At 33.1% G+C, this 14,327-nt stretch overlaps 1 protein-coding gene across 1 annotated transcript; it reads left to right on the plus strand.

The window, feature by feature from the left end:
- Positions 1–558: 558 nt before the first annotated feature.
- On the plus strand, positions 559–13,181 carry LOC132750476 (endonuclease 8-like 3). Its single transcript, XM_060740475.1, has 8 exons — positions 559–766; positions 4,336–4,454; positions 5,969–6,112; positions 6,498–6,675; positions 7,381–7,491; positions 8,173–8,339; positions 10,774–11,398; positions 12,783–13,181. Exons 1-8 carry the CDS (start codon positions 668–670, stop codon positions 12,942–12,944), a joined length of 1,605 nt encoding a protein of 534 aa, XP_060596458.1. The 5' UTR covers positions 559–667; the 3' UTR covers positions 12,945–13,181.
- Positions 13,182–14,327: the final 1,146 nt, after the last annotated feature.

Here is a 14,327-nt window from a genome sequence, read left to right on the forward strand (position 1 = left end):
CTTAAAAATAGGTGTTAATATCCCGATTTTCAGTGTATCTGGAACCTTCCCTTTTTGAAAGATTGAGTTTATTTCAATACTATATAGAAGATTAAGCATATTTTCACTACTAGCATTGTCTATATGTTCAATAGTTATATCATAGATATCAGCTGATTTACCTTTGTTTATAGAGTTCGCTGCTTTCAAAAGTTCATCTTTTGATACCGGTTGAATTTTATGACCAGGATATATATATATATATAGGATTGTATATATTCATTTTCAGTTTTAAATATTTCAGATTTTACTATTTCATGAAAATCGTTAAAAAAAACTGATTATCACAACCAGATGAAACCATCAATAATATCTACTCGTCGCCATAAAAAAAGTCATTACCAACATGTAGGTCAAGAATGAATGTTATTATCATTTTTCTCTGTTTAAGTATTAGTTTATGAAATAATTTTGTATCATGCACTGAAAATTCATGAAATTGGTTTGTAAATTTATTTTATTTTATTCAAGTTTATACTATTTAGTGGTATTCAACCTTTCTGTGCTCATTTGTTATGACGTGCGGATTTTTCTAGTGCTAACTTCGCGCGGGAAAATAATTATGTAAACAGGCAAAGAAAGCTGCAAATAAACTGCTCATATAGGTCTGATACACAAGTAGTAAATTATGGTAGAAGGACCTGGATGCAAATTAAAGGGGTTGAAGATAAAAGGCAGACTGAAGGGACAAACAGTGGTGAATGTGAAAGGAAATGCGACGGAGAAGGTGAAGCCCGAATTGATTCAACGTTTTCCTTCATCAGTTCATTACATCTTCACATTTAGTATTTTAGTGCACTCTGTGTCAAGTAGAAGGTTGATGCAGCAGTTCATATATAAATCGTTGATAGTATCAAAATGTAGCACAATTATTGGCACAGTGTTGCGTCTAGAATTTCAAAATGATGGGGAATTGTCCCCCACTCAACTGAATAATGTGGGGAATTTGAAAAAAATGTGGGGGACAAGCATTTACCAACAATATGATCATTTTAAAATTGTATTTTGTTGTAAAACAAACAGAAAACAACGACTGACTTACTAAAAAAATTCATTAATTTAACATTTAGTCATTTTTGCAATCGTCTGCTCAAGAACAGAAATATAAATAAAAAATAAGATATTGGCGAATACTAGTTAAGTGCACAGGTCAACTGTCAATGCACACATGAGATGATCCGACCGGCTGCTACTAGCTATTTTGTTTGTATTTTAGTCATTATTAGGAGTGAAAACAAACATGGCAGAAGCGTTCAAAATACAATTAAGATTAACTAAGTTGAAAAGATCGTTTGGCGCACATTGACTTCATTAAATTGCGCGATCTGCAAAAAATATGCGCGAATTGTGCAATCTCGTGGCCTAGATGCAACACTGTTGGCTTAAAATATTAGAAACATACTTTATGTAATGAAAACCTCGGACATAATAATTAATATGTTATTGTATGTCTCAGTTTAAACACTGCCTTGAATGTACGTACGTATGCAGTGTGTTATGAGGGTCCATCTGCCCGTTAAGGCACAAAAAGCAGCTTTTGCTGTTGAGTACAGACCCTGGACATGTCACCAGTCATGCCCTTACAGGCTTCGCGAAACTGCTGAAAAATTTGCCTGACATTCGGTCAGACAAACTTTCAATTCTTGTCTGACCGAAAGAACTTTTGTCTGACCGAATTTTTTCCCCCAAATATATGTATATGGTAATACCTTGGTGTTTTTTTTTAAAGACATAACAACTTTTAAAGATTTGCAACACAATTTTATTCCCTTAAATAAAACATTAGTTTATCCAGATTGATGGACTCACAGGCGCTAGTCACATATATTCAAATATTTTACATAACCAGTCTATATATGTATATAAAGATATATAGTATATAGCCCATATAAAACTTTAAAAAGTTTGTTTCAAGCACCTGTGGATGGACTCTGTTTGGAAATCAAAACATTCATGATCAAAGCAGCCATTTTTCCATTTACCCACAAATTTTCTCGGCGGGCGCCTGGACTCGTATTCCTTTTGTTTCGCTTTTTTTTCTTCATTGGATAGTTTACGATTTTTGCCGGGCCTAGCGCCAGCGTAATAATGTAGTAACACCGACATTATGGTTATTGAACAGAACAGTTTATTTGAAAATGCTGGGCCTCATAGAGGCATCAGTCACATATACAATAATATATACATATAGTATGACATATAAAGAGATATCCACGAAATATGCTGATGTATTACATGGCAAATATAAATCAAAAATGAAAGTGTTACATTATGAAAATAAGCTTAGTTATCAGTTACTTAAATGCTGAAATAATTTTTTTACAGAATACTGCAAGTTTTAACAATATACTCCTATCTGTGCTATTCATTAACATAGAAAACTTGATTGAATTAACATTTGTACTATACTCTCTAGTAATATATTTTTTTCTATCAGTATTAAAGAATTGACAATTAAATAAATAATGATATTCATCACCAAGTGAGCTATTATTGCATAAATTACACACTCTTAATTCTCTTGGTATATTACAAAATCTACCAGACTCAATAGGCATTTTATGGTTCATACATCTAAAGCGCAATAGTACCAAAGCTAAATGAGATGGTAAAATATCTAAAAACTTTTCAAATCTGAATTCACTTTTGTACATTCTATAATTCAGACATTTACTCGATTGTGACATTTCACTATGCCAATTTTGAATGAACTGATCTTTCAGTCTATTTTTAACAATTTTCTTAAACAATGGAAGAGAAGTGGCAACATTATTAATCCAAAAATTTGATAAACCCAGTGAATCTAGTAATTTACAAACACTATTCATCCATGGGAGTTTCAACACATTTCTACAATACAAAGAGTGTGACATATCATACAATATATGGCTTATTGATTCCTGTTTGCTACTTAAAATCTTATTCCAAAAGCACAAAACTCTACTTTTTATATGAATAGATAAAGGTAATATCCCTAAATCGCCATAAAGCATACAATTTGGAGTACTTTGTTTTCAAATTTAATATGAGTTTATAAAATTTTAATTGAAATCTATCAATGATATTCACATTTTCAATTCCCCACACTTGACTTCGCTACCATATAACAATATAGGTGCTACCATGCTATCAAATAAATGAATTTGCATACTGATAGGCAAATCCAATTTTCTAGCCTTAACTATAATTGAAAACATAGCCTTCCTTGCCTGTTCTAATAAATGATTCTTTGTTTTAGCAAATTTACCATTATAAGAGAACTTAACACCCAGATATGAAAAATCATCAACAATTTCTAGCAAATTACCTTCAAAACTAAAGGCTGGAATATTACATAAACCTCTTTTACTTTTACAAAAAACAACAATTTTAGTTTTACTAGGATTAACTTGTAAATGCCATAATTGACAATAATTTGACATTGCATCTAGTGCTTTTTGCAGTTCTTCAGCAGATTCAGCAAATATGACAGTGTCATCAGCATATAAAAGAATATACAATTTAAAATACATTTCAACATCAGAATCACTCAGGGTATCATTTACAATGTTTGATAGTAGATCCAGACCATTAAAATGTTGTGACAGGAAATAGTTGACAGTCGTATGTATCGGACACTTATAATGAAACGGCGAATCAAAACTCGTTTTACATTTTTTTATTCAAGGGAGAAAACTCGGTCTTGATTGGTCTTGGATATATCCCGGTATTCGTACCGGACATAAGGTCCGGAACTCCGGAAAAAAATATCGGACCGGCCTGATTTTTGCCGGACATATGACCGACGGTCCGGCAACTTTCGCGAAGCCTGCCCTTAAAGAGTTAATTTTGAAGCACAAAGTGGTGATAAATTACCTCCATGCAATTTCCATGGAGTATTAGCCAAAGATAAGAATTTTGAGCCAAAAGCAAGTCACTGTACGGTTGTCAATGAGAACCTAAATGTACAGTAACCCGAGACAATAATTTATAAGGGCTGCTGGTGACAAGCGAAGGTCCAGCCTTTCAAGCAGTCTTATCTGAGCTAGGGGCTCATGCACCACACCATCTTCTGTGAAAATTGTTTTACTAAAGTGGGGATGAATGTTACCATGGTCTATCCTGTCATTAATAACCATTTGTTTAAATTTAAATAATATGGCTACAGAAAATATATTTTGACTTTAGGCTTTCCTATAAATTTAAATAATATGGCTACAGAAAATACATTTTGACAGTATTTCTTATGAAATTTTGTGTAAACTAAGAAAATTACTTTGATTTCAAATAGCATATTTTAATGTTTATATATTACAGTATAAGAAGAAGGGAACAGATGGGTTATCACCATTTCACCAACTTATCGGCAGATCACTTGATGGTGTTCAAACTCTCGGAAAAGAACTCTTCATGTACTTTGGTGATCTATGTCTCCGGTAATGATAAATAATTGATACTTTTTGTTTAAAGCTGCACACCTCAAGATGAGCCCAAATATTTCAAGAAATTTAATCTTTTAAAAAATGTATCAAGATCTTAAGAAAAGTTTAAAAGATTCAATAGTTAATTAATTATTTACACGTTATGTGCGATTAATTACTGATTTTGCAGTTTCAATCACTATTATTCTACTGCGTTACTAACACAGTAAGAGGTATTTATGTATATTTTGACCTCTTAGTACTGAACATGAATTGAAAGTGCTGTTTGCAATGTGAAAGTTACTTTCTTTGCTTACTTCACAATATTTTATTTTAAATACATTTTCTAAATTTTCATGAAAATTAGCATGAATCTTGAAGCATGCTTCTTTAAAATTTGAATATTTCACATACAAAGTTTTGATAAGAGTGTATTTAAACAAGTATGTCTCGTGTAAAACAGGGTTCTAGCCAGGAATTTCTATGAGGGTGACTGGTCATATTGTAATAGAATGGTAGTTGAGCTTATATCTTACATAGGTAGTTTGTAAAGTAGCCTAGATGTTTGGCATTAATGCATATCTTGTATGATTTTAAAATATTTTACAGTTTATTTTATTTTGAATGCTAACTTTAACAGTTTGATTTCAATCGCAAGCTGTCATTTGAAAACACAAGAGAAGTTTGTATAAAATTGTAATAATAACCATTTTTTGTGTCGCCTCTACAGAGTAGTGGCGACATATAGGGATCACTTCTCCGTTGTCTGTCTGTCCGTCCGTCAAAAACTTGTCCGGACTACTCCTCATAAACTACTGGTGCAATTTCATCCAAACTTTACAGGAATGATCAGTACCAAGTGTAGTTGTGCATATTGTCAGCATTTTCTGGTTCAATGATTTTTGTCAGAGTTATGGCCCTTTAATAATTTTTACTTTTAAAGTTTGTCCGGTCTACTTCTCGTATACCACTAATGCAATTTCAATGAAACTTTACAGGATTGATCTGTAGCTCAATTCCTTGCGCATATTGCACGGGTTTTCCGGTTGAATGATTTTTGGCCGAGTTATGGCCCTTTGATAAAAGGTGTTTTTTTTTCAGTGTGTTGCCAGATACACAAAAGCTTGTCCGGACTACTCCTCATAAACTACTGGTGCAATTTTATCCAAACTTTACAGGAATGATCAGTACCAAGTCTAGTTGTGCACTGTCCATCTGTCACAAAACTTGTCCCAGCATGAAATTGGCCATCATGAGGCGACACATGTGATCACTGATCGCTCTTGTCTTTACACAAAAAGGGTTCAATATGATTTTAATGTAGGCATTTTTAATTTACATGTACATTGATAATTACTTCTTAAAGATACTATAAAATGAAATGATTTTTTTCTATAGAAGCTTAAAATTGAAAAGAAAGACAACTCTTTTCTGTTCAAATTGCATAAAATTGCAAGATTTACCTCCCATGTATTGTTACAATTTTACCATATGTGATTAAATAATTTAATTTTGTATGAATATTGTAGAGTACATTTTCTGATGGCTGGTCAGTCATTTATCAATAATGAGAAAGTGGATAATGACCTAGGGGGGAATGCGGACACGGCCAGTCTTGAGCTACAGATGTCAAAAGATCTTGTGTTGTTCAAAAAATCCTCTGTAGATATCAGGTTGGTTTTACATTTTAAATGACAAGATAATTTCTTCTTCTTCCTCTGCAACAGGAAGTCAACACAAATACTTTAAAAGTATTAATTCTTATGCAAAACTGACATGTCTTCTTCCTCCTGGCTCAATATGCTATAGAATTTAGAAAGTAACCACAAATACTTTATATATGTAAAAATGAACCAAAAAAAACCACCTGAAATAATATAATGAATAGTAAGTTTTTTGGTGTTATTTTGTAAGTTTTTTGTGTTATTTTTCAGAAGTTACTAATAAATGAGCTGTTATATGATTATATAACTTATACTTAGGTTGTAATTTAAGCAATTTTAGATTCTGACCAAAAAGGACTGTATCTTTGATACTGTGGTATATATTTTTTTCTAGGTCTTCAGAGGCATGCAAACAGAAGTATGATGAGTTGAATGACCTTGATATATGTTCACCTGTATTTAACTTTCCTCGTGCAGTAGCACTGGTGAAGGAACAACAAGATAGACTTGTCTGTGATGTTCTGCTGGATCAATTAATTCTACCAGGTGTCGGCAACATCATAAAAAATGAGGTATTGCCAACATTTACAACTTCCTTGTACCTCAACATGGAATATAGGCCTTTATATATTTGTCACTTGCCTCTTAAAGCTGGGGCTTTGGGGACTGCAACCCCTGGAAGGATAATCCTAACCCTTTGCATGGGCTATGGACTACAGACCTGTTTGATCCAGTTGTTATAGATTATGGCTTCAATCATTAGCAATTGAAACTTTGGATGGATGACTGCAACCCCACTTAGGATGATTAATTTGTTATGTAAAGGGCCATCTACTTTGTTTACAGAACGCCAGTGGTTCATTTACTATGCCTTTTTGTGCCTGAAATAATTGCTAGGAGGAAAAGTGTCTTAGTAACACGAATTCACCTAATAAACAAACAAAAAACATTTTCTGCTAACTGCAGTAGTTTTTATAGAAATTTACATTTTTTGATGGCGGCTGTGTTAATTTTTGTTAAAGAAATTAATTAGATTAATGCATAAGAACTCTGAAGTGAAATACCATTATAAATTTATAATATTGTATAAAATGAAAAAGTGTGCATCTTCTTAACTTACTGCATTAGGATGTCACGTCCGGATAAACAAGTTTTATAAACAGAGAAAGATTAAATAATAAAAATTACTTTCTCAAATTTGAAGAAATTATGTGACTTTAACTAAGTGACAACAACAAATGTAGGTTTTGTTTATGAATTCTATGCTCTATTTATAGGCTCTATTTGACAGTGGAATAAAACCTAGTTCAAAGATATCAGAGTTGAAGGATGAACATGTCTCTCATCTTATCAAGATGACCAGAGACTTTACAAATATATTTTACCAGGTCAGTGACTTTAACATCATCACAATGTTGTATTATATTTCCTGCACCTTCAGGATCAATTGGTTTTGAGGTTCAAATATCAGTAAAGCTGGTGCTAGCAATGCGAAATTTATATGTTTCTCATGAACTAAAGCCTAGCTTACAAAACATTTGAAGTTCTACTACTGTTCACGTTTGGACTTCAACTTGTTCAAGTAATGAACAAAGGAGCACCTGAGCTCTTCTACCACCAGTAAAGCTGGAAAGTTGCTGTGTAACCTTAACAGTGTGTGTGTGAGTTAAAATCGAGCAAAACTAGCAAACACAAAATTATGACATAGAGGTTTATTTGGTATTATGAAATAAACCACGGCTTGGGAGTGTAATAAAGCTATTTAATAAAAACTATATTACACTAGTGTAATAACACTTTGGCATGACGTCATTTGTGTTACATACAAACATAACGTTAAAGTGTGCTAATGTTAGCGTTACACTATAGGCGCGTCAATTAAAAATGGCTCTTTTTAATAGTTTAGCGTTCTTATTTATATTATGTGATAAACGGACTATTATATTCATGTAGATTCCTTACTAAATTTATTGAACTCATTAAATAAACAATATTATGCTCACCAAAATTAAGTATTAAATCTACACTCATTTGATATCCTCTATATAAACACTAGTGTAATATTTCAGTGTAGAAGAGATGGTAAACCACTACATGTACATTATAAGATCTATGGCAAGAAGAGATGTAAGCAATGTGAGGGCAAGGTTACTATATGTCGTCTAGGTAACGACAATGACAGGGTCACCTACTTCTGTGAGGGTTGTCAGACAAATGATCTCAAAAATAAAACAAGGTGAGTACTAGAATTCATAAAACAACAAAAATTTCTCAGACAGACTCTTCAAACAATATCATATACAAATTCAGACTGGGATAAAGCTTGAGTTGACATAGTTTAGTTTACGTTTAGTTGAAACATATTTATTCAAGCTTGATTGTGCTAGTTTGCTTCCTCGAACTCTGGAACTAACCAGTACTGGTATCATGTGAGAAGTCTTGGTCTTACCATAGTAGGGCTTGAACATGTGCAACCTATATCACTATGGTTACCCTTAGATCACTAAATAAAGGCAATGCAAAACCTTTGCTATTTGATAAGACTTAATATTAGATAAAACAAGATCTAACATTTAATAGTGATCATTTGATTATTATGTAAAATAAGAGGAGTAACATTATTTTTAGCTCACCTGTCACAAAGTGACAGGGTGAGCTTTTGTGATCGCTTTTCGTCCGGCGTCCGTCCGTCCGGCGTCCGTCCGTAAACTTTTGCTTTAAATGACATCTCCTCATAAACCACTGAGCCAATTTCATCCAAACTTCACAGGAATGTTCCTTTGGTGGTCACCTTTAAAAATTGTTCAAAGAATTTAATTCCATGCAGAACTCTGGTTGCCATGGCAACCAAAAGAAAAAACTTTAAATATCTTCTTTTAAAAAACCATAAGAGCTAGAGCTTAGATATTTGGCATGAAACATCTTCTTGTGAGTGTCTACCAAGTTTGTTCAAATAAAAGCCCTGGGGCCAAAATTGGCCCCGCCCCTGGGGGTCATTTATTTTCCCTATATGCATATAGTAAAAACTTAAAAAATCTTCTTTTAAAGAACCGTAAGAGCTAGAGCTTAGATATTTGGCATGAAACATCTTCTAGTGAATGTCTACCAAGTTTGTTCAAATAAAAGCCCTGGGGTCAAAATTGGCCCCGACCCAGGGGGTCATTGATTTTCCCTATATGCATATAGTAAAAACTTAAAAAATCTTCTTTTGAAAAACCCAAAGAGCTAGAGCTAAGATATTAAGCATGAAACATCTTCTAGTGAGTGTCTACCAAGTTTGTTCAAATTAAAGCCCTGGGGTCAAAATTGGCCCCGCCCCGGGGGTCATTGATTTTCCCTATATGCATATAGTAAAAACTTAAAAAATCTTCTTTTAAAGAACCATAAGAGCTAGAGCTTAGATATTTGGCATGAAACATCTTCTAGTGAATGTCTACCAAGTTTGTTCAAATTAAAGCCCTGGGGTCAAAATTGACCCCGCCCCAGGGGGTCATAGATTTTCCCTATATGCATATAGTAAAAACTTAAAAAATTTTCTTTTAAAGAACCCAAAGAGCTAGAGCTAAGATATTAAGCATGAAACATCTTCTAGTGAGTGTCTACCAAGTTTGTTCAAATTAAAGCCCTGGCTCAAAATTGGCCCCGCCCCGGGGGTCATTGATTTTCCCTATATGCATATGGTAAAAACTTAAAAAATCTTCTTTTAAAGAACCCAAAGAGCTAGAGCTAAGATATTTAGCATGAAACATCTTCTAATGAGTGTCTACCAAGTTTGTTCAAATAAAAGCTTTGGGGTCAAAATTGGCCCGCCCCAGGGGGTCATTGATTTTCCCTATATGCATATAGTAAAAACTTAAAAAATCTTCTTTTAAAGAACTCAAAGAGCTAGAGCTAAGATATTTAGCATGAAACATGTTCTAATGGGTGTCTACCAAGTATGTTCAAATAAAAGCCCTGGGGTCAAAACTGGCCCCGCCCGGGGGGGGTCATTGATTTTCCTTATATGTGTATAGCAAAAACTTAAAAATCTTCTTTGGAAAAACCCAAATAGCTAGAGTTTAGATATTAAGCATGAAACATCTTTAAGTAAATATCTACAAAGTTTGTTAAAATAAATGCCCGGGGGTCAAAACTGGCCCTGCCCCAGGGGTGACATTGTTTTTAACTATATGTGTATAGTAAAAACTTTAAAAATCTTCTTTTAAAAAAGCCAATGAGCTAGAACTTAGATGTTTAGCATGAAACATCTTCTTATGGGTGTCTACCAAGTCTGTTCAAATAAACAAATAAAAGCCCTTGGGTAAAAATTGGCCCGGGGATGGGGGGCCTATATACAGGTGAGCGACCTCAGGGCCATCATGGCCCTCTTGTTCTGTATATGCTTAGATATTATTTTCAATTAGTGTTTTAAATTATTTTTTGTCCAATAGGATTGCAGCATTTCAAATGAATTGTAACACATTTACTTTGGTAAATTGGCAAACTGTTAATCAGTCTAGTAAATTGACTGTTTATAAAGATAATTTAAAACACTAAGCTGGTTAAAAATTTTAATATGTATTAATTAAATTGGTCTTACATCTGTGCTGCGCCTGACTAATTTAATTTTGTAAATATGTACTAATAAACTTTAACCTATACTTAAATGTGATATATTTTGCTTGTTTCAGAAAGTTACCTATGAAAGGCAGTCTTCTAGGTTGGGTTAAGACAGGAAATGAGGCTACTACAACAACAACAACAGTTATAGCAGACTGGTCATGTGACAGTTGTACATTTATCAACAAATCCACGTCTACAGCATGTAGTATATGCCTCACTCCGAAACATAAACCACCATCATTATCTGTTGCTCATATTGAAGAGTCTGATGATTGTATGATATTAGAAGAAAACTGTGAGCCTGTTACTAGTGTTAATGCCAATAGAAAGAAAAGATTGTCAACTGGGAATTTGGATGTAGAACAGCCATTTAAAACCAGAAAACTGGAACAAAATAGTGTTGATGAGAATAACTCTAGGTCCAAAGTGACAAAGGACCAATCAAAATCAAGTTTACATGCCAAAACACATATTGGACTGAGGGATAAACTTAACCAATCAAATGGTACCGGACAAGTTAAATCAGAGTCAAACAGCCAATCACAGCCAGTGTCTCATAAGAGTAACAGTGATAGGATTTCCTCATGTAAAACTCATAAAAGAAAGTGTAGTATGAAAGAAGTGAGGAAAAAGGGAGACAACTTGGGAAGATGGTTCTTCTCGTGTCCAGTTAGAACATGCAATTACTTTGAGGTAATTATGTTAAGATGAGGTACTTTTATTAAAGAGTTTATGTATATTATTGCAGTATAATATCTTTGGTTAAATTTTATTTGTTTCTTACATATATGTCATATATTACAACTCCCCTTATAGTGTCAGTTTTAGAATGTATTCTTTTGGGTTCGCTTTTTTCAAATATAACTATCTAAAGCTGCAAACAAGATTTTGTAGTTATTTTCACAAGAATGATTATGACCGTCTATTATTGATACAGTCATATTGAAAAATAAGTACCACAGGTTTACATGGCAGCTTTGTAAATATAGTAGTGTTCTGATGATTTTGAAAGCATGTGTATTAATTATAACAATTTTGTTGGCAAATCAGTTTCAGTGTAAAACTAACAAGATATTTAGTTTTCATCCACACAGAGTTCATTTACATGATTAAACTATTGATGTTTCATTTGCTAAGCAATTTCATTAGCTGAAGATACCTGTCATTAAAACAATTGTGTTTGTTCAAAGTTTATTAAAAGGTGCATCTGTCATTTAAGGTACTGAAAGTATAAAATCCAAAAACACAATTGCAATACCTTTGGCCTTTTAATGATTGCCAAGGTATTCAAATGAATGTCAATTTGCAGAGGTTACTTCCCTTTATCTGTACAGTACATGAAACTTCATGCAAAATATTTTACTATAAAATCAATAAAGCATTCGTGATTCTAAAAAGTGATTTTATAATTGAATGTGATTTAAGTGTTATTCTCAAGCAAACATGAAATATTTGTTCAACCCTTGCCATGCTGAATTTGTGTACTTGTGAAGTGGTCCTACACTTCTCATAAAGCTATTTAGCATTTCAGTATAATAATTATACAGTTGTAAAGTCGACAATCTAGAGCCAGGTTAGACTGGGGTTGTGGAAGTTAACTTGACTTGTAAATTGTTAAAATTCACATGTGAAAATCTAAACTGTTAAAAAGAAATTGTTAAATATTAAAGGCCCATCTTGCCCAAGAAATGCTTTTATTTTCATTTCTCAAAAGCTTTGTATATTTCTTGACCTGTTATATTTTCCAAAAAGTTATACTCATTGGTTAATTACATGTACCTGAACCACCTTTTACTTCAGTTGCCTATTGGCAATAAGTACAGTTATAATGACTTAGTATTTTTTATGGAGGTCGAAATACTATTTTGTTTACGTTTCACTACTTGTATAACAAATAATTTCTCATTCAGCACTACTTTCTTCAGGTGATGAGCATCTAACATGCTCTTTAACTATCATTTAAATGTTATAAAACTCATGTTTATCCCTTACAAATGAAAGAAAAAATATATTCATTTCTGAGGTATAATGGACCTTTAAGTGTATAACATTTTAAATATTTTTGTCTGTATTACAGTGGGCAGATGAGAAGTTCCCGTTGTGTCCTGGCCATGGTAAACCCTGTACAATACGTATTGTGATGAAGATAGGACCAAATAATGGCAGAAAATTCTTCGCTTGCAAGATGCCAAAAAACAAACAGTGCAAGTTCTTTGAATGGGCTGAAGGTTTTGATTAACACGGACATTTTGAAGAAATCATTCTGGTTTTTGGAAAGTTTATTCTAGACTGTGTGATGTTAGTGACTAGGTGCTAATATTTTATATTGATATTAAAACTGAGTTAAAAGACATAGAGATTAACTGTGATTTACTATTTTGATACGGATAATAACAGTAAAAGCAACAGTTTTATATTTTAGTTTAATATAGTCAGGCATGCCTTATAAATGTTATTACAAACGTGTTCCTTATATAATATTGTTGTCTTGTTTTCTGCTGGTATTTTGGAGATCAGTGTGGAATTACTCTGGTTCTTTTGTCACATGACCTGAGGTTCCTTGGTTCAGTGGTTCCAGTATTTAAGTTTCAGCCACTTGCCACTGATTCTAGACTTATTTTCACGAGCAAGGTACATGTTGATGATATATTTTTTGTAGGGAAAGTAGGGAAGCATTCCTTCATATAAGACAGCTTCAAATTTTGTTAAAGTCAGTTTTCCTATCAAATGTCTACTCATCCAAAAATATTTTGAATGGCCTTTAATCTTTCTCCCTTGATTAAAAACAGATCTATAATTCCAGTATTAAGTTAGGGTCAATGTTTCAGATGCAATTGCTGATAACCCTTAAAATTTAAAGACTCAAACTAAAATAAAGGTTTAGTGGTGGCCTGGTTGTTGAAGTGTCTTGCTCTACTCCCAGATTCATGGGTTGGAGTCCTAGGGTGTCCATGACTACATGTGACACAGGACACTCGTACTGGTTACACCTTTAGGAGGGAGTCAAGAATGATCTGAATATCCTACAAGCTTAAATGCTCTCATCACAAATTGAAAGTTTTTAAAGTAAATGAATAGGACATGTCATTTAAAAAAAAAGAACAATAAGTATTTACAACACTCCAAACATGACCTGTTGAAAATACTTAACCATCTTTAAGCACTTAGTGTCATCAACATGTCACTGGGTCAATATATCTACTCTGTATTTATTAAAAACAACAATGCTTATTGAAATAAAGTTCATGGTATGATTAAAGTAAATATAAATATCTGGCTACATGTACTATACAATATAAAGTGGATTGTTATTGCATGAAGATGTAATCAATTTCAGCCTCAGATAGTCGCTTGGATAATCTTCAAATGAACAGGGCGTAGCAGACATGACCTAATACTGAATAAAATAATATTGTTGGTTGATTTAGGATTTAGATTGTTTGTGTCGTAGTCTAAAAGCTTACAGACTTGCTCTTTCGCCAACCAGTACTAAGAAATAAGTGAAGAAACAACATCTTGCATTGCCCTTGACGGTGTGAACCAACTCGGCCGGCAATTGTGAAATAACTACATGATTGTAATAGTATTTTTAAGGTTGCTAACGCGTTAAACACTCGGCTAC

Source organism: Ruditapes philippinarum, unplaced genomic scaffold, assembly GCF_026571515.1.
Source record: "Ruditapes philippinarum isolate M1 unplaced genomic scaffold, ASM2657151v2 ctg3512_1_1_1_1, whole genome shotgun sequence".
In the NCBI taxonomy this organism is placed as follows: Eukaryota; Metazoa; Mollusca; class Bivalvia; order Venerida; family Veneridae; genus Ruditapes; species Ruditapes philippinarum.

Excerpts from the sequence above, each read along its gene's own strand:
- LOC132750476 (XM_060740475.1), top strand. The coding sequence starts at position 668 with ATGGTAGAAGGACCTGGATGCAAATTAAAGGGGTTGAAGATAAAAGGC. Across the intron at positions 4,455-5,968 it reads TTTGGTGATCTATGTCTCCG|AGTACATTTTCTGATGGCTG; the intron begins GTAATGATAAAT and ends TGAATATTGTAG. Across the intron at positions 8,340-10,773 it reads GATCTCAAAAATAAAACAAG|AAAGTTACCTATGAAAGGCA; the intron begins GTGAGTACTAGA and ends TGCTTGTTTCAG.